At 42.8% G+C, this 20,980-nt stretch overlaps 1 protein-coding gene across 1 annotated transcript in view; it reads right to left on the bottom strand.

The window, feature by feature from the left end:
* Nucleotides 1-20,980, bottom strand: part of itga9 (integrin, alpha 9) — a gene marked incomplete at its 5' end in the record, with an annotated part of 212,985 nt that overhangs the window by 164,581 nt on the left and 27,424 nt on the right. Inside the window, 2 exons of the mRNA XM_084165747.1 lie at nt 3,934-4,001; nt 12,576-12,699. Of these exons, the coding sequence (XP_084021873.1) occupies nt 3,934-4,001; nt 12,576-12,699 (192 nt within the window). The remainder of the gene's footprint in view (nt 1-3,933; nt 4,002-12,575; nt 12,700-20,980) is intronic.

The raw sequence follows: 20,980 nt of genomic DNA, 5'->3' as shown, positions 1-20,980 counted from the left end.
CTAAATGACTTAAATATAAAATGTAAATGTCCTTATATCACTCCATCAAAGCACAGACTCCGTACAAAGAGCATGGCTGTGTCGCAAATGGCACCATATTCCCTATATAGTGCACCAATTTTGACCAGAGAGCTATGGACCTTGGTCAGTAGTGACTATATATGGAATAGGGAGTCATTTGGGATGCAGCCATTGTGGTCAAGTGTTAAACATTTACATTTACGTCATTTAGCAGACACTCTTATCCAGAGCGACTTACAAATTGGTGCATTCAACTTAGGATAGCCAGTGGGACAACCACTTATTTTTTTTGTGGGGGAGAGGGGAGGGGGGGGGGTAGAATGATTACTTTTATACTATTCCAGGTATTCCTTAAAGAGGTAGGGTTTCAAGTGTCTCCGGAAGGTGGTCAGTGACTCCGCTGTCCTGGCGTCGTGGGGGAGCTTGTTCCACCATTGGGGTGCCAGAGCATCGAATAGCTTTGACTGGGCTGAGCGGGAACTGTGCTTCCGTAGAGGTAGGGGGGCTAGCAGGCCAGAGGTGGATGAACGTAGTGCCCTCGTTTGGGTGTAGGGTCTGATCAGAGCCTGAAGGTAAGGAGGTGCCGTTCCCCTCAAGGCTCCGTAGGCAAGCACCATGGTCTTGTAGTAGATGCAAGCCTCAACTGGAAGCCAGTGGAGTGTGCGGAGGAGTGGGGTGACATGAGACCATGTGAGCCTAACCACACTCCAGGTCAGGAGATGTTAACAAGCTAATGTAACTTAGTAACTCACTGTGAGCATGTGAGCCTAACCACACTCCAGTATTTAATTATCTGAAGAAAACACATCTTGTGCAAATAGCCTGGTGTCACGCCCTGACTCTGGGGACTCTTATTTGTTGAGTCAGGGTGTGTATTTTCTATGTGGTGTAGATCTATGTTATTGTCTAGTATGTCTAGATCTATGTTGGTCGGTGTGGTTCCCATTCAGAGGCAGCTGTCGCTCGTTGTCTCTGATTGGGGACCATACTTAGGCAGCCTATTGGCACTAGTGGGTGGTGGGATCTTGTTCCGTGTGAGGTATGTTGTTTGTGTACCTTGGACTTCACATTTCGTTTAGTTTATTGTTTTGTTGTTGTTTATTCGGTTCAAATAAACATGTATGCATATCACTCTGCGCCTTGGTCTGACCCGTTTATGAACGAACGTGACAGAAGATCCCACCAAACGAGGACCAAGCAGCGTGCCCAGGCGGAGCGAAGGGCCATGTCACAGGTGGGCAAATTGTGGTCATGGGAAGAGATATTTGCGGGGAAAGGACCATGGGCTAAGGTAGATGCCCAGGCAGGAGAGGAGCAACGGCAACACGGAGGAGGCCGGTCAAGGAAAAAGCCAGAGAGGCAGCCCCAATAAAAAAAAATTTGGGGGGGCACACGGGGTGGTTGGCGGAGCCTAGGGTTAGAGCAGAGCCAACTCCCCGTACTCACGCGAGAAGGCGTATGACTGGGCAAGCTCCGTGTTATGCGGAGCTACGTACTGTGTTGCCAGTGCGCCGGCACAGTCCTGTACGTCCTGTGCTTGCACCACGCACGTGCCGTGCGAAGATGGGCATCCAGCCAGGACGGGGTGTGCCGGCTCAACGCTCCTGGTCTCCAGTACGCCTCCTTGGTCCTGCATATCCTGCGCCAGTTCTACGAGCTGTATCGCCAGTACGCGTGCACAGCCAAGTGCGCACGTGTAGTGCGAAAGTGGGCAGCCAGCCAGGACGGGTTGTGCCAGCTCTCCGCTCCAGACCTCCAGTCCGCCTTCGTAGTCCGGTCCGGCCCGTTCCTGTACCTCGCACCAAGCCAGTGGTGCGCGTCGCCAGCCCGGCCTGGCCTGTTCCTGTCCCTCGCACCAAGCCAGTGGTGCGTGTCGCCAGTCCGGCCCGGCCTGTTCCTGCTCCTCGCACCAAGCCAGTGGTGCATGTTCCTAGTCCGGTTCGGCCCGTGCCTGCTCCTCGCACCAGACCAGTGGTGAGTGAGTCCAGTCCGGCACGGCCCGTGCCCGTTCCACCGGTGCCTTGTCCGGTACCAGTCAGCAGCTCCAGTCCGGAGCCAGAGCAGTCCGCTCCACCAGTGCCTGATCCAGCTCCGGTCAGCTGCTCCAGTCCGGAGCCAGAGCAGTCCGCTCCACCGGTGCCTGATCCAGCTCTGGTCAGCGGCTCCACTCCGGAGCCAGAGCAGTCCACTCCACCGGGGTCCAGTCCAGCTCCGGTCAGCGGCTCCACTCCGGAGCCAGAGTAGTCCGCTCCACCGGTGCCTGATCCAGCTCCGGTCAGCGGCTCCACTCTGGAGCCAGAGCAGTCCGCTCCACCGGGATCCAGTCCAGATCCGGTAAGCGGCTCCAGTCCGGAGCCTGAGCAGTCCGCTACACCGGTGCCCAGTCCAGCTCCGGTCAGCGGCTCCAGTCCAGACCCAGACGTCAGCCCCTCTCCAGGTTCGGGGTCTCCCACACCAGGGTCCAGACAGGGCTTGGAGTATAGTGGGAGGAAGGAGAGGGGAAGCAGCGCGCCGAGGTCCAGACCAGACCAGGGGCGCAACAGGGAGGCGGAGAATAGGTGGTTGTCACGCCCGGAGCCGGATCCGCCTCCGAGGCGGAATGCCCACCCGGCCCCTACCCTGTTAAGTAAAGGTTGTGCGGTCGGAGTCCGCACCTTTGGGGGGGGGGGGGAGGGGGGGGGGGGGGGGGTACTGTCACGCCCTGACTCTGGGGACTCTTATTTGTTGAGTCAGGGTGTATATTTTCCTTGCTGTGTTTGTCCATGTTGTACATTCTAGTATGTCTAGATCTATGTTGGCCGGTGTGGTTCCCATTCAGAGGTAGCTGTCGCTCGTTGTCTCTGATTGGGGACCATACTTAGGCAGCCTATTGGCACTAGTGGGTTGTGGGATCTTGTTCCGTGTGAGGTATGTTGTTTGTGTACCTTGGACTTCACGTTTCGTTTAGTTTATTGTTTTGTTGTTGTTTATTCGGTTCAAATAAACATGTATGCATATCACGCTGCGCCTTGGTCTGACCCGTTCATCAACGTACGTGACACCTGGAGAAATCAGACTGAGGAAAAGGAAGTGTGAATGGAAGAACATAGGGTTTGACTGGGCTCCCGAGTGGCGCAGCGGTATAAGGCACTGCATCTCAGTGCTTGAGGCATCACTACAGATCCCCTGGTTCGATTCCAGGCTGTATCACAACCGGCCGTGATTGGGAGTCCCATAGGGCGGCGCACAATTGGCCCAGCGTCGTCCGGGTTTGGCCGGTGTAGGCCGTCATTGTAAATAAGAATTTGTTCTTAACGGACTTGCCTAGTTAAATAAAGGTACAATAAAAATAAAAATAGCCATGTTTCTGCTGTTAAGGCAAAATACATTTTGATTTCCTTCTGACCCTATCCCTTTATGGGAGGAACAAGGCCTAGAGTGTATCAGAGAGGTTAAGTCTGGTAAATTCTCATTCACTCACTATATTGGAGTAATACCGGGCAGATCGTGTGATGACCTTTATCCAAAGCTGACGTTGAAGACTGCTGATAGCCCAGCCTTGAAAACAGAACCCAAACAGAAGAATAGCAGCTTCATAGCAGTATGACTGTCGTCTGTAGGTGTGTCTGGGTGTGTGTGTCTGGTGTGTGTGTGTGTGTCTGGTGTGTATGTGTATGTGTGTCTGGTGTGTGTGTCTGGTGTGTGTGTGTGTGTCTGTGTCTGGTGTGTGTGTTTGGTGTGTGTGTGTCTGGTGTGTCTGGTGTGTGTGTCTGGTGTGTGTGTGTGTCTGGTGTGTGTGTGTGTGTGTGTGCTCATTTGTTTTCTCTACCATTAAAAGCTATCCCAAACTGAAAGAGCAGCCTCCAAACAGCCCTTGATAACAGCAGCCCCACAGAGCAGTACCATGTATTAGAAGAGGAGACTGCTACTGACCTCAGTAAAAACGCCTGCCATCCCCGCTTGGCACGAGCCGTGCTCTTCCCCATACTTCTGCTTATAGTCTGCAAAGAAAAAACAAACCACGGATGATTTGGCTGTGTACCTGAGCCATTTATACTCCACTTCTCCCTGCATTCCATATGGAGCTAGTCAAAGTCTTCAGCGCCGGCCAAGTAAGAATCTGGGAGAAGAAAGTTCGCCTTTGTCTGACATGGCACCCTATTCCCTATATAGTGCACTACTTTTGACCAGAGCCCTATGGGTCCTGGTCTAAAGTAGTGCACTATGTAGGGGATAGGGTGCCATTTGGAACGCAGCTAAACTACAGAGTAAGGCCACGTTCAACAAAAACTCAAACTTGGGGGGACACTGCCTCTTGGGGACACACACTCTGCCTCTTGGGGGGGGGGACACACTCTGCCTCTTGGGGGGGGGACATTGTCTCTTGGGGGGGGACTCTGCCTTTATGGGGGGGGGGACTCTGCCTTTATGGGGGGGACACTCTGCCTCTATGGGGGGGGGGGGGGGGGGGACACTGCCTCTTGGAGGGGGAACTCTGCCTCTATGGGGGGGGGGCAATCTATGGGGGGGGGGGACACTCTCTTGTTAAAGAACAATATTGGGCTTGGATTTGTAAGAATCACACGGTACACATGGCCCCATGTGAGGCCTAGCTGAACTGTGTATGTGTGTTTATGTGTGTTTGTGTGTGTGTGTGTTTGTGTTTCTGTGTGTTTCTTTGTGTGTGTTTCTGTGTGTGTGTGTGTGTGTGTTTCTGTCTGTGTGTGTGTGTGTGTGTTTCTATCTGTGTGTGTGTGTTTCTGTGTATGTGTGTTTCTGTGTGTGTGTGTGTGTGTGTGTGTAGCTGCTTGGCAGGAGTGGCTCCCTGTGATTGGCGGCAAATGCAGAAAGGAAGAAAGTAAAACATCTCAACCTGCGAGCCAAATAAAGGCCTGCCTTCCTTTGAAAAAGAAACTTGCTGAATCAAAACAAATCATTTCATTAAATCATGGTCTGACTTCCAAATGGCACCCTATTCCCTATATAGTGCTCTACTTTTGGTCCCGACCCATAGGGCCCTGGTCAAAAGTAGTGCACTATATAGGGAATAGGGTGCCATTTCGGATGCAGTTCAAGATACTTGTACAGGACATGCTAGGTAAATGCTTTTCTATAGATACTTTTCAAACCACCTTCATTGTGTTAAAATGTACAAGGCCTATAAATTACTTTGAGGGCAGAGAAACCTGACTGTTGACCAATTTAAACAGTAAGGCATATGGATTTGATTGATCATAATCTGTATCCCTCCTAACACATGGTAAAAGAGGGTGGTCCCAGGCTGTACCTCCTAACATCGTAAAATAGGGAAGTAGGTAACGGATACCCTATTGTATCTGGGCCCCTATTCACAAAGAGTCTTAGAGTAGGAGTGCTGATCTAGGATCAGTTCTGCATTTTAGATAATAATGAATATCCAAGATCACCACTCCTACCACTCCTTCTTTGAGACGCTATGTGAAAATTGGCCCCAGTCTGCCTCTTGCTACCAGGCCGTCATTATAAATATGAATATTGTTCCTGACTCGACTGGCTAAAAAAAGTTTCATAAATTAATAAATTCCGCAAATATTCTTGAAAAACACCAGGCCAACACAGCTTCCTCCATGTCTCCCACCTCTTAATCTAACTGTTTCCTAAATAAAACATTTCAGAAGGAATCAAGGGTGAAATTGGGGTGTAGATATTGGAGGGGATTAAGAATTGCATTTCTTGCAATTCTACATAGTTTGACATGACTTACTATGCCTCTCTTGAGGGGTGTTTGGATGGAGGGGTATTTTGAAACGTGTGCAGTTTTATAATTCTATTCTACACATTTTGTCGTGAGCCAGAGAAAATGTTGCAGTTTTATAATGCTATTCTACACATTTTGTCATGAGTCAGAGAAAATGTTGCAGTTTTAAAGCACATTTTCTGCAATTCTACACATTTTGCCATGGGACAGAGAGAAACATTTGTTGTTTTAAAGCTCATCTCATGCTATTCTTCACATTTTGCCATGAGTATGAGAAAACATTTAGCAGTTTTAAAGCTAATTTCTTGCTACTCTACACATTTTGCCATGAGGCTGAGAGAAAATATTGTAGTTTTAAAGTAAATAGTTAGGGGAATATCTCACTTTTAAAAGTTAATATTCTGTTAACTCAAACCCAAATAATGCTGTTGACTCATCCTATACTCGTATTTGTGGCCAAAGCATAAATTGGAGAGAGAAAAAAACTCATCAAAAACCCCATCTCAAACAGAACATTTAACAAATGCATGCTATTTCCTCATAAAGGATGATGTCATCCTCCTGAGGAGGATGAGCTGGCCAATAAGCAGTCTACTTGCATTTATATATTTTTATTGACCGGTATATGCCCACCCCATTCCAACACAGAAAAGCTGCTTTTTAACATTAATTAATTATTTTAATTATAGGTCATATTTCATAGAAATCCGGAATCACTGGACAGTTACTTTAAAGGTTGATTTTGGGCCAAAACGCACAAATAACGGCTTTAAACTGTATAACTGATCAATGCACCATCATACCAGGTCAATTATTGCTTAAAAACCAAACAAATTGATGACTAAGACATTTGGCTACAGAAGTGCCATTTCTTACAGATCTCTACAGCTTCCATCCAATCTTGTGAAATGACGTCAACACATACTAGAGGACTTACTGGCTAGCATCAAATAGCTATGTTCCCCCATCCCGTGGCAATTTCGCCTATGGAGGGAATATACATTCCTACATCTCTACCTCACTTGGCTGGACCTAAACACTAGCTAGGTTTCAATCCAATTGGCTACAGATTTTCATGCGAATACAAAAATCTGCATAAAAACAATATATTCCCACCAGAGATGTTTCCATCAAATTGACGTGTTGCAGATAAAAGACTGCGTGATGACGTAGTGCACATAAAAATATATTTTGCGGTTAAATTCCCACTTACCAAATATAATTCACAAGTTAAATAGGTTTCCATCGCATTTCCAATATTATTTTTATTTGTCAAACGGCAGCCAAGCACCGATCATCATGTCACCAGAATAAACCCTAGATATTTATTGGAAAGGAGCATCAAGCTCATCACCTTGCACTTTCACCACCCTGTGAAGTTCATCATAACTTATTTCCTCTGTAGCCTAATAAACTGCATGCTTTCCAGAGTCGTAGTGGGAGGACCTCACAATATCATTGTGTGACTTCAAGTGTACTTCGATATCATGGTTATTATATCAATATTTGCGCATAAAAGCGTACGACATTTCTCGCATAATTCATTTTACAGACACAAAAAGATTCCACCTTGTCTAGCGTATTTTGTTTTGTCGACATTTGGAAAGTTCACAGAAAAATATTCTGTTTCCATCAGGCCTGTCGTCATGACATTTTTTATCCGATATGTACTTTGGATGGAAACCTGGTTAGTGTGTGGAATATTCTATCCTTTAGCAGCATAGCGAAGTGTGAATGTGTGTGTGTTTATGTGCGTGTGTGTGTAATATTTTATTCTTTAGCAGCATAGCGAAGTGTGAATGTGTGTGTGTTTATGTGCGTGTGTGTGTAATATTTTATTCTTTAGCAACATAGCGAAGTGTGAATGTGTGTGTGTTTATGTGCGTGTGTGTGTAATATTTTAATCTTTAGCAACATAGCGAAGTGTGAATGTGTGTGTGTTTATGTGCGTGTGTGTGTAATATTTTATTCTTTAGCAGCATAGCGAAGTGTGAATGTGTGTGTGTTTATGTGCGTGTGTGTGTAATATTCTATCCTTTAGCAGCATAGCGAAGTGTGAATGTGTGTGTGTTTATGTGCGTGTGTGTGTAATATTTTATTCTTTAGCAGCATAGCGAAGTGTGAATGTGTGTGTGTTTATGTGCGTGTGTGTGTAATATTTTATTCTTTAGCAGCATAGCGAAGTGTGAATGTGTGTGTGTGTTTATGTGCGTGTGTGTGTAATATGCTATCCTTTAGCAGCACAGCGAAGTGTGAATGTGTGTGTGTTTATGTGCGTGTGTGTGTAATATTTTATTCTTTAGCAACACAGTGTGTGTCCGTGGAAGCTCCAGGTGTTGGGTCCTGCCAGACTGAGCTCATATTTCTCTCTTGAGTTGGTTTGAGAGAGAACACTTCAAGGCTCTTAGCTAGTCCTTTAAAGCCAGGATGTCAGTCAGTGGTCTGGTGTGTGTGTCTGTGTGTGTGTGTGTGTGTGTGTGTGTGCACATGCATGCGTGTAAGTCTATAACTCATTGTGAGACCTGGAGAGAACGTGTGCCATGATAAACTCCCTGTGTCTAACCCGGGGCCTAGGGTATACACAACATAAACACACACACACAGACACAGGTTAAACACACAAACCCTCTCCACCTCATCCTCCTTATAAACTCAGTAAACTTCAGTCTGTGTCTTCATGGAAAGTTACTGTGCAGTAACCATTACATTACTGTCTGTCTGTATGCAGCCATTGTCCAGTGCCTTCAGAAAGTATTCACACCCCTTGACTTTTTTGTGTTACAAAGTGGGATTAAAATGGATTTAATTGTCAATGATCTACACAAAATAATCTGTAATGTCAAAGTAGAAGAAAAATTCTAACAGTTGTAAAATAATTGTATGAAAAATAAAACACTAATATATCTTGATTAGATAAGTATTCAACCCCCTGAGTCAATACATGCTAGAATCACCTTTGGCAGCAATTACAGCTGTGGGTCTTTCTGGGTAAGTCTCTAAGAGCTTTGCACACCTGGATTGTGCAATATTTGCACATTATTCTTTTTTAAATTCTTCAAGCTCTGTCAAGTTGGTTGTTGATCATTGCTAAACAGCCATTTTCAAGTCATGCCATAGATGTTCAAGTAGATTTAAGTCAAAACTGTAACTAGGCCACTCAGGAACATTTAATGTTGTCTTGGTAAGCAACTCCAGTGTACAGTGCATTCGGGAAGTGTTCAGACTCTTTCACTTTTCCCACGTTTTGTTACGTTATTAAGCCTTATTCTAAAATGTTCCTCACCTATCTACACACAATACACCATAATGACAAAGCGAAAACACGTTTTTAGACATTTGTGCACATTTATTAAAACAGAAAAACATTATTTACATAAGTATGCAGAACCTTTGCAATGAGACTTGAAATTGAGCTCAGGTGCATCCTGTTTCCATTGATCATCCTTGAGATGTTTCTACAACTTGATTGGAGTCCACCTGTGGTAAATTCAATTGATTGGACATGATTTGGAAAGGCACACACCTGTCTATATAAGGTCCCACAGCTGACAGTGCATGTCAGAGCAAAAACCAAGCCATGAGGTCGAAGGAATTGTCCGTAGAGCTCAGAGACAGGATTGTGTCGAGGCACAGATATGGGGAAGGGTACTAACACATTTTTGCCGCATTGAAGGACCCCAAGAACACAGTGGCCTCCCTCATTCTTAAATGGAAGAAGTTTGGAACCACCAAGACTCTATCTAGAGCTGGCCGCCTGGCCAAACTGAGCAATCGAGGGAGAAGGGCCTTGGTCAGGGAGGTGACCAAGAACCCGATGGTCACTCTGACAGCGCTCCTGAGTTCCTCTGTGGAGATGGGAGAACTTTCCAGAAGGACAACCATCTCTGCAGCACTCCACCAATCAGGCAATTTATGGTAAAGTGGCCATATGGAAGCCACTCCTCACTAAAAGGCACATGACCGCCCGCTTGGAGTTCGCCAAAAGGCACCTAAAGACTCTCATACCATGAGAAACAAGATTCTCTGGTCTGATGAAACCAAGATTGAATTCTTTGGCCTGAATGTCAAGCGTCACGTCTGGAGGAAACCTGGCACCATCCCTACGGTGAAGCATGGTGGTGGCAGCATCATGCTGTGGGGATGTTTTTCAGCGGCAGGGACTGGGAGACTAGTCAGGATTGAGGGAAAGATGAAAGGAGCAAAGTACAGAGAGATCCTTGATTTTTAGTAGAGATCTGGCCGTGTGGTGCCAGGACAACAACCTCTCCCTCAACGTGACCAAGACAAAGGAGATGATTGTGGACTACAGGAAAAAAAAGAGGACTGAGCACGCCCCCATTCTCATCGACGGGGCTGTAGTGGAACAGGTTGAGAGCTTCAAGTTCCTTGGTGTCCACATCACCAACGAACTATCATGGTCCAAACACACCAAGACAGTCGTGAAGAGGGCACGACAAAGCCTATTCCCCCTCAGGAGACTGAAAAGATTTGGCATGGGTCCTCAGATCCTCAAAAAATTATACAGCTGCACCATCGAGAACATCCTGACTGGTTGCATCACCGCCTGGTATGGCAACTGCTTGGCCTCCGACCGCAAGGCACTACAGAGGGTAGTGCGTACGGCCCAGTACATCACTGGGGCAAAGCTTCCTGCCATCCAGGACCTCTATACCAGGCGGTGTCAGAGGAAGGCCCTCAAAATTGTCAAAGACTCCAGCCACCCTAGTCATAGACTGTTCTCTCTGCTACCGCACGGCAAGCGGTACCGGAGTGCCAAGTCTAGGTCCAAAAGACTTCTCAACAGCTTCTACCCCCAAGCCATAAGACTCCTGAACAGCTAATCATGGCTACCCAGACTATTTGCACTGCCCCCCCCACCCCATCCTTTTTACGCTGCTGCTACTCTGTTAATTATTTATGCATAGTCACTTTAACTCTACCCACATGTACATACTACCTCAACTACCTCAACTAGCCGGTGCCCCCGCACATTGACTCTGCAACGGTACCCCCCTGTATATATAGCCTCCCTACTGTCACTTTATTTTACTTCTGCTCTTTTTTTTCTCAACACTTTTTTTTTTGTTGTTGTTTTATTTTTACTTTTTTTGTTAAAAATAAATGCACTGTTGGTTAAGGGCTGTAAGTAAGCATTTCACTGTAATGTATACAGGTGTGCCAAGCTTGTAGCGTCATACCCAAGAAGACTTGGGGCTGTAATCGCTGCCAAAGTACTGAGTAAAGGGTCTGAATACTTATGTAAATGTAATATTTCCGGTTTTTACTTGTAATACATTTGCAAACATTTCTAAAAACCTGTTTTTGCTTTGTCATTATGGGGTATCGTGTGTAGATTGATGAGGGGGAAAAAAGAATTTAATCCGTTTAAGAATAAGGCTGTAACGTAACAAAATGTGGAAAAAGTGAAGGGGTCTGAATACTTTCCGAATGCACTGTATTTTAGACCTTGTGTTTTAGGTTATTATCCTGCTGAAAGGTTGTCTCCAGCGTCTGTTGGAAAGCAGACTGAACCAGGTTTTCCTCTAGGATTTTGCCTGTGCTTAGCTCTATTCTGTTTATTTTTATCATAAACTCTCTAGTCCTTGCCAATGACAAACATACCGATAACATGATGCAGCCACCACCATGCTTGAAAATATGGAGAGTGGTACTCAGTAGCCCCAAACATAACACTTTGTATTCAGGACAAAAGTTAATTTCTTTGCTACATTTTTTGGCAGTTTTACTTTCGTGCCTTATTGCAAACAGGATGCATGTTTTGGAATATTTTTATTCTGTACAGGCTTCCTTCTCATTTAGGTTGGTGTTGTGGAGTAACTACAATGTTGTTTATCCATCCTCAGTTTTCTCCTATCACAGCCATTAAACTATGTAACTGTTTTAAAGTCACCATTGGCCTCATGGTGAAATCCCTGAGCGGTTTCCTTCCTCTCCGGCAACTGAGTTAGGTAGTGACTGGGTGTATTGATACACCATCCAAAATAACTTCACCATGCTCCAAGGGATATTCAATGTCTGCTTTTTTTATTTATACCCGTCGACAGATCTCCCATCAAGTCAAATCGGGGACCCGAACCAGCGACCTATCGGCCACCGGCCCAAGCTCCCAACCACCAGGCCACCAACCATCCAAGATCCCCCCCACAGTTCCCAAAGAGCTGCCCCTCAACCATCCGAGATGCCCCCCACAGTCCCCGCCCCCGGAAAAAACCTCTCCCTCCACTCCCCAGCCCCAAGCCACTGCTCGACTGAGGGACCTTACAGATAAATTCAGGCTGTAACACAACAAACCGTAGTAAAAGTCAAAGGGTTCTGAAGATACTATAGTTAACCAAAAAGGACATGTTTCTACATTATTTGATCTAATCCTGAAGTATAAAGCTGTGTTTCTCAACCTTGGGTACTAGTATCCATCAGAGTAAGTGGCTTATAAAGGGGGTACTTTGGAAAACTCAGGAGAAAATAGACCTAATGATCAGTCGTTCATGAGGGGGTACTTCAGGCAGAGCTAAATATAATTAGGGGTACAGTAACAAAAAAAGATTGAGAACATTACCGTACCTTCATACCAGGTTGATGAGGGCTGGGGTCCTGCCCTGTAGAGGTGGTTGGTGTGTGTGTGTGTGTGTTTGTGTGTACTACTGTACCTTCGTAGCAGGGGATGAGGGCTTGGGTCCGGCCCTGTAGAGGTGGTTGGTGTGTGTGTGTGTGTGTTTGTGTGTACTACTGTACCTTCGTAGCAGGGGATGAGGGCTTGGGTCCGGCCCTGTAGAGGTGGTTGGTGTGTGTGTGTGTGTGTTTGTGTGTACTACTGTACCTTCGTAGCAGGGGATGAGGGCTTGGGTCCGGCCCTGTAGCGTAGGAGGGATGATGGAACAGTAACCATGGGGTAGGATATGCTCAGAGTCATAGAAGACATTCTTCCAACGGTGGGCACAGGCCTGCATCAGACACATGAGGAGAGGCACAGTCAGAACACAGAGACAGACACACAGACACTAACAGACAGAGAGACGTGGCGTCTATCTCAGGTGTGACTGGATCTGCTGGCCTATTCTGAGATAACAGAGCAGAAAGGACAGATGAAAGGACAGACAGACGGCAGGACAGACAGACAAGAGGACAGACAAGAGGACGCACACGTGCACACCCACTCCATCAAACCCCCACACACTTTAACCAATGATGTCCATCCAAAAACACTTGAAGAGACACAATTAAATATTGTTAATTATATCATACGGATTAATTTACTCAATAAACATAACACTTCTTATTTAACTTGATATCCACAAATAAGACAGGACAGACTGTGTATTATGAGAGCTGGAGTCCGTGTGGATGCATCCCAAATGGCAGCCCTATGGGCCCTGGTCAACAGTACTGCACTATATCGAATAGGGTTCCACTTGGGAAGCAGCCACTGTCTCTGTAGCTGCCAAATGAACTGTTCTGAGAGAAGGGGGATGAAAGCACAGCCAACTGTGACCATTATGGCCCTGTGGTGTGAATATCTGATGGCCCTCATCACATTGGTCTGTGGTGTGAATATCTGACGGCCCTCATCACATTGGTCTGTGGTGTGAATATCTGACGGCCCTCATCACATTGGTCTGTGGTGTGAATATCTGACGGCCCTCATCACATTGGTCTGTGGTGTGAATATCTGACGGCCCTCATCACATTGGTCTGTGGTGTGAATATCTGACGGCCCTCATCACATTGGTCTGTGGTGTGAATATCCAAACATCAGCTTAAGAACAACCCCTGCTTCCAAAACAGCAATTTTCTATGTGGTGGGAGGAGAGCCTAACTCCTAGTTAGACCTAACTCCTAACACTGTCATATTTACATTTTACTTACTTCCTAGGTCTCTTTTCATACTATTGAACCAAACTGCAACTATGATGGATGTGTAACCAGGCCAGTTCAGTGCAGCTTGGTTCAAGCTAGCTAAAGAACATCCCTGCTTCCAAAATAACAGTTCTCATAATATGTTCATACTAACATCCTGGGTTCCTAACAGTTCTCATAATATGTTCATAATAACATCCTGGGTTCCTAACAGTTCTCATAATGTTCATAATAACATCCTGGGTTCCTAACAGTTCTCATAATGTTCATAATAACATCCTGGGTTCCTAACAGTTCTCATAATGTTCATAATAACATACTGGGTTCCTAACAGTTCTCATAATAATAATAATAATAATATGCCATTTAGCAGATGTTCATAATAACATCCTGTGTTCCTAACAGTTCTCATAATGTTCATAATAACATCCTGGGTTCCTAACAGTTCTCATAATGTTCATAATAACATCCTGGGTTCCTAACAGTTCTCATAATGTTCATAATAACATACTGGGTTCCTAACAGTTCTCATAATAATAATAATAATAATATGCCATTTAGCAGATGTTCATAATAACATCCTGTGTTCCTTACAGTTCTCATAATGTTCATAATAACATCCTGGGTTCCTAATAGTTCTCATAATATGTTCATAATAACATCCTGGGTTCCTAACAGTTCTCATAATGTTCATAATAACATCCTGTGTTCCTTACAGTTCTCATAATGTTCATAATAACATCCTGGGTTCCTAACAGTTCTCATAATATGTTCATAATAACATCCTGGGTTCCTAACAGTTCTCATAATGTTCATAATAACATCCTGGGTTCCTAACAGTTCTCATAATGTTCATAATAACATCCTGGGTTCATAACAGTTCTCATAATATGTTCATAATAACATCCTGGGTTCCTAACAGTTCTCATAATGTTCATAATAACATCCTGGGTTCCTAACAGTTCTCATAATAACATCCTGAGTTCCTTCCTAGTACTCGTTTCACACTGCTGTCCAGAACCAAACTTCATAGGCAGGGGTATTTCTTCTTTACACATGTCATTTTCAGCACAGTTCCAGCAACTGCAGTGGATGCATAACCAGGCCAGCTCAGTACAGCTTGGTTCGGCTCAGTTCAGTATTGTGAAAAGCCTTTAACAATTCTCTACTGTAATGCTCCTCAACTGGGTTATAACAGTTCTCTACTGTAATGCTACTCAACTGAGTTCTAACAGTTCTCTACTGTAATAACTGAGTTCTAACAGTTCTCTACTGTAATAACTGAGTTCTAACAGTTCTCTACTGTAATGCTACTCAACTGAGTTCTAACAGTTCTCTACTGTAATAACTGAGTTCTAACAGTTCTCTACTGTAATAACTGAGTTCTAACAGTTCTCTACTGTAATGCTACTCAACTGAGTTCTAACAGTTCTCTACTGTAATAACTGAGTTCTAACAGTTCTCTACTGTAATAACTGAGTTCTAACAGTTCTCTACTGTAATGCTCCTCAACTGAGTTCTAACAGTTCTCTACTGTAATAACTGAGTTCTAACAGTTCTCTACTGTAATGCTACTCAACTGAGTTCTAACAGTTCTCTACTGTAATGCCCCTCAACTGAGTTCTAACAGTTCTCTACTGTAATAACTGAGTTCTAACAGTTCTCTACTGTAATAACTGAGTTCTAACAGTTCTCTACTGTAATGATCCTCAACTGAGTTCTAACAGTTCTCTACTGTAATAACTGAGTTCTAACAGTTCTCTACTGTAATGCCCCTCAACTGAATTCTAACAGTTCTCTACTGTAATAACTGAGTTCTAACAGTTCTCTACTGTAATGCCCCTCAACTGAATTCTAACAGTTCTCTACTGTAATAACTGGGTTCTAACAGTTCTCTACTGTAATAACTGAGTTCTAACAGTTCTCTACTGTAATGCTCCTCAACTGAGTTCTAACAGTTCTCTACTGTAATAACTGAGTTCTAACAGTTCTCTACTGTAATGCCCCTCAACTGAATTCTAACAGTTCTCTACTGTAATAACTGAGTTCTAACAGTTCTCTACTGTAATAATTGAGTTCTAACAGTTCTCTACTGTAATGACACTCAACTGAGTTCTAACAGTTCTCCACTGTAATAACTGAGTTCTAACAGTTCTCTACTGTAATAACTGAGTTCTAACAGTTCTCTACTGTAATGACACTCAACTGAGTTCTAACAGTTCTCTACTGTAATAACTGAGTTCTAACAGTTCTCTACTGTAATAACAGTTTTAACAGTTCTCTACTGTAATAACTGAGTTCTAACAGTTCTCTACTGTAATGCCCCTCAACTGAGTTCTAAGAGTTCTCTACTCTAATGACCCTTAACTGAGTTCTAACAGTTCTCTACTGTAATAACTGTGTTCTAACAGTTCTCTACTGTAATGCCAATCAACTGAGTTCTAACAGTTCTCTACTGTAATATTCCACAACTGAGTTCTAACAGTTCTCTACTGTAATAACTGAGTTCTAACAGTTCTCTACTGTAATAACAGTTTTAACAGTTCTCTACTGTAATAACTGAGTTCTAACAGTTCTCTACTGTAATGCCCCTCAACTGAGTTCTAAGAGTTCTCTACTCTAATGACCCTTAACTGAGTTCTAACAGTTCTCTACTGTAATAACTGTGTTCTAACAGTTCTCTACTGTAATGCCAATCAACTGAGTTCTAACAGTTCTCTACTGTAATATTCCACAACTGAGTTCTAACAGTTCTCTACTGTAATGCTCCTCAACTGAGTTCTAACAGTTCTCTACTGTAATAACTGAGTTCTAACAGTTCTCTACTGTAATAACTAAGTTCTAACAGTTCTCTACTGTAATAACTGAGTTCTAACAGTTCTCTACTGTAATGCCCCTCAACTGAGTTCTAACAGTTCTCTACTGTAATAACTGAGTTCTAACAGTTCTGTACTGTAATGCTCCTCAACTGAGTTCTAACAGTTCTCTACTGTAATAACTGAGTTCTAACAGTTCTCTACCGTAATGCCCCTCAACTGAGTTCTAACAGTTCTCTACTGTAATAACTGAGTTCTAACAGTTCTTTACTGTAATGCCCCTCAACTGAGTTCTAACAGTTCTCTACTGTAATAACTGAGTTCTAACAGTTCTTTACTGTAATGCCCCTCAACTGAGTTCTAACAGTTCTCTACTGTAATAACTGAGTTCTAACAGTTCTGTACTGTAATGCTCCTCAACTGAGTTCTAACAGTTCTCTACTGTAATAACTGAGTTCTAACAGTTCTCTACCGTAATGCCCCTCAACTGAGTTCTAACAGTTCTCTACTGTAATAACTGAGTTCTAACAGTTCTTTACTGTAATGCCCCTCAACTGAGTTCTAACAGTTCTCTACTGTAATAACTGAGTTCTAACAGTTCTGTACTGTAATGCTCCTCAACTGAGTTCTAACAGTTCTCTACTGTAATAACTGAGTTCTAACAGTTCTCTACCGTAATGCCCCTCAACTGAGTTCTAACAGTTCTCTACTGTAATAACTGAGTTCTAACAGTTCTCTACTGTAATAACTAAGTTCTAACAGTTCTCTACTGTAATAACTGAGTTCTAACAGTTCTCTACTGTAATAACTGAGTCTAACAGTTATCTACTGTAATAACTGAGTTCTAACAGTTCTCTACTGTAATAACTGAGTTCTAACAGTTCTCTACTGTAATAACTGAGTTCTAACAGTTCTCTACTGTAATACTCCTCAACTGAGTTCTAAGAGTTCTCTACTCTAATGACCCTTAACTGAGTTCTAACAGTTCTCTACTGTAATAACTGTGTTCTAACAGTTCTCTACTGTAATGCCAATCAACTGAGTTCTAACAGTTCTCTACTGTAATATTCCACAACTGAGTTCTAACAGTTCTCTACTGTAATACCCCTCAACTGAGTTCTAACAGTTATCTACTGTAATGCTCCTCAACTGAGTTCTAACAGTTCTCTACTGTAATAACTGAGTTCTAACAGTTCTCTACTGTAATAACTGAGTTCTAACAGTTCTCTACTGTAATGCTCCTCAACTGAGTTCTAACAGTTCTCTACTGTAATAACTGAGTTCTAACAGTTCTCTACTGTAATAACTAAGTTCTAACAGTTCTCTACTGTAATAACTGAGTTCTAACAGTTCTCTACTGTAATAACTAAGTCTAACAGTTCTCTACTGTAATAACTGAGGTCTAACAGTTCTCTACTGTAATGCCCCTCAACTGAGTTCTAACAGTTCTCTACTGTAATAACTGAGTTCTAACAGTTCTGTACTGTAATGCTCCTCAACTGAGTTCTAACAGTTCTCTACTGTAATAACTGAGTTCTAACAGTTCTCTACCGTAATGCCCCTCAACTGAGTTCTAACAGTTCTCTACTGTAATAACTGAGTTCTAACAGTTCTTTACTGTAATGCCCCTCAACTGAGTTCTAACAGTTCTCTACTGTAATAACTGAGTTCTAACAGTTCTTTACTGTAATGCCCCTCAACTGAGTTCTAACAGTTCTCTACTGTAATAACTGAGTTCTAACAGTTCTGTACTGTAATGCTCCTCAACTGAGTTCTAACAGTTCTCTACTGTAATAACTGAGTTCTAACAGTTCTCTACCGTAATGCCCCTCAACTGAGTTCTAACAGTTCTCTACTGTAATAACTGAGTTCTAACAGTTCTTTACTGTAATGCCCCTCAACTGAGTTCTAACAGTTCTCTACTGTAATAACTGAGTTCTAACAGTTCTGTACTGTAATGCTCCTCAACTGAGTTCTAACAGTTCTCTACTGTAATAACTGAGTTCTAACAGTTCTCTACCGTAATGCCCCTCAACTGAGTTCTAACAGTTCTCTACTGTAATAACTGAGTTCTAACAGTTCTCTACTGTAATAACTAAGTTCTAACAGTTCTCTACTGTAATAACTGAGTTCTAACAGTTCTCTACTGTAATAACTGAGACTAACAGTTATCTACTGTAATAACTGAGTTCTAACAGTTCTCTACTGTAATAACTGAGTTCTAACAGTTCTCTACTGTAATAACTGAGTTCTAACAGTTCTCTACTGTAATACTCCTCAACTGAGTTCTAAGAGTTCTCTACTCTAATGACCCTTAACTGAGTTCTAACAGTTCTCTACTGTAATAACTGTGTTCTAACAGTTCTCTACTGTAATGCCAATCAACTGAGTTCTAACAGTTCTCTACTGTAATATTCCACAACTGAGTTCTAACAGTTCTCTACTGTAATACCCCTCAACTGAGTTCTAACAGTTATCTACTGTAATGCTCCTCAACTGAGTTCTAACAGTTCTCTACTGTAATAACTGAGTTCTAACAGTTCTCTACTGTAATAACTGAGTTCTAACAGTTCTCTACTGTAATGCTCCTCAACTGAGTTCTAACAGTTCTCTACTGTAATAACTGAGTTCTAACAGTTCTCTACTGTAATGCTACTCAACTGAGTTCTAACAGTTCTCTACTGTAATGCCCCTCAACTGAGTTCTAACAGTTCTCTACTGTAATAACTGAGTTCTAACAGTTCTCTACTGTAATAACTGAGTTCTAACAGTTCTCTACTGTAATGCTCCTCAACTGAGTTCTAACAGTTCTCTACTGTAATAACTGAGTTCTAACAGTTCTCTACTGTAATGCCCCTCAACTGAATTCTAACAGTTCTCTACTGTAATAACTGAGTTCTAACAGTTCTCTACTGTAATGCCCCTCAACTGAATTCTAACAGTTCTCTACTGTAATAACTGGGTTCTAACAGTTCTCTACTGTAATGCTCCTCAACTGAGTTCTAACAGTTCTCTACTGTAATAACTGAGTTCTAACAGTTCTCTACTGTAATGCCCCTCAACTGAATTCTAACAGTTCTCTACTGTAATAACTGAGTTCTAACAGTTCTCTACTGTAATAATTGAGTTCTAACAGTTCTCTACTGTAATGACACTCAACTGAGTTCTAACAGTTCTCCACTGTAATAACTGAGTTCTAACAGTTCTCTACTGTAATAACTGAGTTCTAACAGTTCTCTACTGTAATGACACTCAACTGAGTTCTAACAGTTCTCTACTGTAATAACTGAGTTCTAACAGTTCTCTACTGTAATGACACTCAACTGAGTTCTAACAGTTCTCTACTGTAATAACTGAGTTCTAACAGTTCTCTACTGTAATAACAGTTTTAACAGTTCTCTACTGTAATAACTGAGTTCTAACAGTTCTCTACTGTAATGCCCCTCAACTGAGTTCTAAGAGTTCTCTACTCTAATGACCCTTAACTGAGTTCTAACAGTTCTCTACTGTAATAACTGTGTTCTAACAGTTCTCTACTGTAATGCCAATCAACTGAGTTCTAACAGTTCTCTACTGTAATATTCCACAACTGAGTTCTAACAGTTCTCTACTGTAATAACTGAGTTCTAACAGTTCTCTACTGTAATAACAGTTTTAACAGTTCTCTACTGTAATAACTGAGTTCTAACAGTTCTCTACTGTAATGCCCCTCAACTGAGTTCTAAGAGTTCTCTACTCTAATGACCCTTAACTGAGTTCTAACAGTTCTCTACTGTAATAACTGTGTTCTAACAGTTCTCTACTGTAATGCCAATCAACTGAGTTCTAACAGTTCTCTACTGTAATATTCCACAACTGAGTTCTAACAGTTCTCTACTGTAATGCTCCTCAACTGAGTTCTAACAGTTCTCTACTGTAATAACTGAGTTCTAACAGTTCTCTACTGTAATAACTAAGTTCTAACAGTTCTCTACTGTAATAACTGAGTTCTAACAGTTCTCTACTGTAATAACTAAGTCTAACAGTTCTCTACTGTAATAACTGAGGTCTAACAGTTCTCTACTGTAATGCCCCTCAACTGAGTTCTAACAGTTCTCTACTGTAATAACTGAGTTCTAACAGTTCTGTACTGTAATGCTCCTCAACTGAGTTCTAACAGTTCTCTACTGTAATAACTGAGTTCTAACAGTTCTCTACCGTAATGCCCCTCAACTGAGTTCTAACAGTTCTCTACTGTAATAACTGAGTTCTAACAGTTCTTTACTGTAATGCCCCTCAACTGAGTTCTAACAGTTCTCTACTGTAATAACTGAGTTCTAACAGTTCTTTACTGTAATGCCCCTCAACTGAGTTCTAACAGTTCTCTACTGTAATAACTGAGTTCTAACAGTTCTGTACTGTAATGCTCCTCAACTGAGTTCTAACAGTTCTCTACTGTAATAACTGAGTTCTAACAGTTCTCTACCGTAATGCCCCTCAACTGAGTTCTAACAGTTCTCTACTGTAATAACTGAGTTCTAACAGTTCTTTACTGTAATGCCCCTCAACTGAG

The sequence above is a fragment of the Coregonus lavaretus genome (assembly GCF_964263955.1).
Source record: "Coregonus lavaretus genome assembly, chromosome: 1".
Classification (NCBI taxonomy): Eukaryota; Metazoa; Chordata; class Actinopteri; order Salmoniformes; family Salmonidae; genus Coregonus; species Coregonus lavaretus.
The sequence above is the reverse complement of the archived record's forward strand: the minus strand, read 5'-3'. Positions and strand labels throughout refer to the sequence as shown.